The sequence below is a fragment of the Ruditapes philippinarum genome, unplaced genomic scaffold, assembly GCF_026571515.1.
Source record: "Ruditapes philippinarum isolate M1 unplaced genomic scaffold, ASM2657151v2 ctg8422_1_1_1_1, whole genome shotgun sequence".
Lineage (NCBI taxonomy): Eukaryota > Metazoa > Mollusca > Bivalvia > Venerida > Veneridae > Ruditapes > Ruditapes philippinarum.
This window is the reverse complement of record NW_026862909.1, coordinates 99,996-104,581: the sequence shown is the minus strand read 5'-3', so window position 1 is coordinate 104,581 and position 4,586 is coordinate 99,996. Positions and strand designations below refer to the sequence as shown.

At 28.5% G+C, this 4,586-nt stretch overlaps 1 protein-coding gene across 1 annotated transcript; it reads right to left on the bottom strand.

The window, feature by feature from the left end:
* Positions 1–782: 782 nt before the first annotated feature.
* On the bottom strand, positions 783–4,094 carry LOC132720587 (uncharacterized). Its single transcript, XM_060704747.1, has 3 exons — positions 3,998–4,094; positions 2,181–2,302; positions 783–1,001 (listed from the first exon to the last, which is right to left on the bottom strand). Exons 1-3 carry the CDS (start codon positions 4,038–4,040, stop codon positions 813–815), a joined length of 354 nt encoding a protein of 117 aa, XP_060560730.1. The 5' UTR covers positions 4,041–4,094; the 3' UTR covers positions 783–812.
* Positions 4,095–4,586: the final 492 nt, after the last annotated feature.

The window sequence follows — 4,586 nt, the reverse complement described above, 5'->3', positions numbered from 1 at the left end:
GAATGTTTAATAATAAATAGTAATTTTTTATTGGTAAACTATTTTTGGAAAATATATTGGTTTATTGTATATATGTTTATATTTATATTAAGTATATACTGTAGATGTATTTGACAATATTTACATAAATATCATTATTTTGCAATATATATATTGTATAATTATCAACATTGTAAGGTATGATGGAGGATGACCCTGACCCCCTCATACCTATTACTATTACGGGGTAAATAAACGGGGTTATCCAGATGGGACCTCAAAAGAAAAAAAGTTATCTTAATATATATACAATACTAAGAATGATAATAAGATGCTCAGCTGTGTAGAATTTTGCAAGGAAGTCACGCAATGAAGCATTAGTACTCTATTAAACTGATTCAATCCGAGCACTGCAAAGAAGTTATCACAAGTCAACACAAAATCGTCTCGTGAAATGTATCTTAAACCCACACAAAAACGAATACCTTCTGCTTAAGTATTGTATAAGGTACATAATTATTTTAAAATACCTAGTGATCGAGATAAAAATTTATCCAAAACTATGAACAGAGGAAAGTAAATTAAATATGTACTTTCTGACATCAGTTAACTTGATACAATGAATGCCCCAGCAAGGCAGAGTAGAACCGAATAATTTGAAATAAACTGACAACAATATAGCGTATCAGAGTCTTCAACAATCTAGAGATTATTATATCGTTAGACATTTACTTTTTTATGAAAAAAGTAAAAGAAAGGATTTATTTCTTTTTAAACAGTATTGTAAAGAATCAAACTACATGTACATTTCAATTCAAGCATTTATTTCCTTGTTATATCTTGATACAATAGATAGTTACGCGAGCTCTGGCTTGGGCATTTGTAGTTGCAGCCTGAGCTTCAAACTCGAGTGATTCTACGTCTTTTGGTAAGGATTGAGCAACAGTGATTTCGCCGGTTGTAGGATCCAAGTTGAAGTATGCTGAGTCACCACTCACGATGGAGTACTTCACAGCTTTCCCCTTTTAGTATATGGTATGTATAAATATTAATTTTACAGTAAAAAAATATATACGAGTTATCATACAGCATTTCATGTATTAAAATAAAAATAGTTTGTCATGAATTAATTTTCATTCTTTTTTATTTATCATCTAGTATTGTGAATTACCTCAGAAATGAAAAAAGACATAAGGTGTCTGATCACACTTGTATATCTAAAATTCCTTTCGTTGGCAATATCTTAAAATTATCGCATGGTTTGGAACTTTTCCCTTGTTCTTATAACCCATTATACTCAGTACACTTCAATGAGCATTTCAAAACTGTACTGATATATAACAGAACAGTTTTTTCATTGATTCATATAGGAAAAAAACTCGACTGTTATATATCGGTCGAGTTTTTTTCGCACCGTGTATATATTAATACAGTTTTTTCATAGAGGCTCCAGTGGGGCAGTGGTAACGAACATTCTCAGTAGCAAAACAAAAACAAAAACATAAAATAAAAAAAAAATGAAATCAATAAAATAAAATAATAAATATATAAATACAATGAAAAATATAAACAAATAAATGAAATGAAATTTACTCTCATTTAATCAAAAGGTACATCCGCTGAATGAATTATTTCCACTGAAATATGACCCTTATGATAAATAACTGTAATGTAGCTAACGATTAATTAATTTATTTGTTTCTATTACAAAAAAAAAAACAAAACAAAAAAAAAAAAAAAAAAAAAACATTATGCCATTGCGATAAAACAGTTATAGTATATGAAACTCGTTAGTTACAGGGGTATAACACTGGCTGGGGCGAAATCTCGGGATGTTTCTGCAAAAAAATTGTCTCGGCCTTGCAGGCCTCGCCATTTTTTAGCAGAAACACCCCTTGATGTCGCCCCAGCCAGTGTTTTACCCTCGTAACTAACTCGTTTCATGTACTATAACTATTACGTAAAGTTATTAACCCTTCTTCGGGGATATAACACATTCTTCTCAAAATGCAACCCCCTGCTATTGTACATGTATATATACGTAAATGTTTAGGTTACATAGTAATAAGGAAGGCCGGATTTGCTTTTACGTCTTTAAAATGTACCAATTCTTATGTCAAATATAAGAATATGGTTGTGATTGCGTTCAATAAGCAAACACATTATTGATAACATATTCCCCTAGACAAAAACATACTTACAGTCATGCTGTGAGCTTGAAGTCTATCTAAACTAGATTCAACAGGTGATTCAGCCCATATACTGAAAACACAGGGAGCATTCGTAAAGATTACTGAGTCGAAACAAAGGACTGGTTGACATACTGAAATAAAAAATAAAACAAATAATAAAACAATATAAAAACAAAACCCAACAGTTTTCAACTGCTGCTGCTGTTATTGTCGTTGTTGATTTTTCTTAGACACACTGTCATGCAATACATGTAATTTGATGTCATTTACATCCCTTTATGTTTTTTTCTGTACGCATCCTTAATATATATCCTTTAATATTAGGATATTACTAACTTAAGGTCAAGTTTTAAATGAAGACGTAAGTGTGAACAATTCGGATTATTTAAATCATTATATCAATCAGCATTTAACATCTGTTTTTGTAAGTTGTTTGCACATTTGTATTCGACTTTGTAACGTTTAGAGTGCCACGCAACTCACAAATGTTCATTTTGTTTCCTTAATTTATCTTATCATTTATTTATTTTTTATATTTACTTATTTATTTAATTTTTTATCTATCATTTATTTATTGATTTATTTATCATTAATTGATTCTGAAATTTGTAACGCCTAAAACTTTTATAATAAGACTGGTTTCTGATTTCGATAATGAGACACTTTCAATCGTAAACAAAATGTCGATAAATTTACAGAAAAGAAAAACAAGAAAGAAATAACAATTTCATTGCAGAGAAAAGCTACTAAAATAAGCAGATAATAAACAATTAAAAAAAAACTCGAAGATACCTCGAATTTGTGAACAACCACTTTTTTATGTGTTACTTATTTAAATTAAATTTTCATCTTGGAAAATTAATCAAGCATGAGATAACTCATATATGCTATTGAAATAAAAACAACTTTTACAAATACCAAATAAAAATTAAAAAAAGAAAAAAAAAACACACAAGTGTTTTGGAAAGCAAGAAGTTTTATAATTTACCTTGCTTATTTAGATCGAGGGCATCCAACATAAAATGCATGTCAGCAATATCACGAACGTGAAACCATGATGAATTCAGAACAAAACAGAATCATACTGACAAGCAAATTTTTACTAAATTGAATACGTATTACTAAATACTATATCATTGAACATGGCGTACGTAATAACAAGACAATAAAATACCTACCTATAAAATATGAAATGCCCACTTACTTCACATGAAATACTTACCATCAGAAACATAATATGTTGACTTAACATAAAAATGTAATAACTGGTCGGGCAAATGACTAAATTTCTATTATCTTTTATTTACCTTAAAATACATAGCAAATAGCAATGAAATACTTACTTACTGAACATTAATACTTACTTCTAAAACATATAACTAACTTAACTGAACAATAAGCAATTACTTATTAATAACATGAATACTCTATTACTGAACATAAAATAACCAATACAAATACACGAATCATATTAAATTTTACAGGCATAGAGTGTATAAAAAATTTGCAAATTATGATAAGTATATACTCATAGCGAAAGATTCAAAATACAAGTATATCTCATAATCCCGGAGTCTTTAAATCAAAGCCAAACATATATTAATACAAACGTCATTCCAAGAACTCGTTAAGTGAAATAACACAAAAGACATTCAAAAAGAAGGCGAAAAAGTAAACAAATTAAATTAACATCTATTAACAAATTAACGATATGAAATATCAGATCAGAAAATACAATACACATATCATTTTGTCAAAATGCATGTCCTGAAATAAATAGACAATACGGGGAACTGAAATGAAAATAATGTGTATAACAGACATACCTGCTATTACAGTTAAAGCAGCAAATACAAACAACATCTTCATTTTCTCTGATATTCAAACAGCACTTGTATATGAAGCAAAGCGTATACTAAGTAAACTATGACAGTGTATTTTTACATTTTTGGTTTCGTGCAAGCAAGAAAGATGCGTGCTAAAACATCTATAATTTGAATAAATTAATAAATAAAATAAATATGACACATTACACCTGCTTTCAATTCTTGTTCAATGTTTTATTGAAAATGTTTTGTCATGAATTAAAGGGATACTCAGGCAAATAAATGACAAAAATATTAAAATATTGAAATGATTTAATGTACTCAAATCACGCTAAAATCATATTTTTAAAGTCTCATTATGAATTTCTGTATAGATATGAGTGCGAAAAACAACTATAATTTGACTATATTAATTAATAAAATGAATATGACACATAACACCGGTTTTCAATTCTTGTTCAATGTCTGTTTTTAAATTATTTTAAATCGCGGCTGCAAATTGTAGAAGTAATTAAAATGTTATATCACAAAAACCACAGACTGCATATGAGATCTCAATAATTATAACATTTACCTTTGTAATTTACAG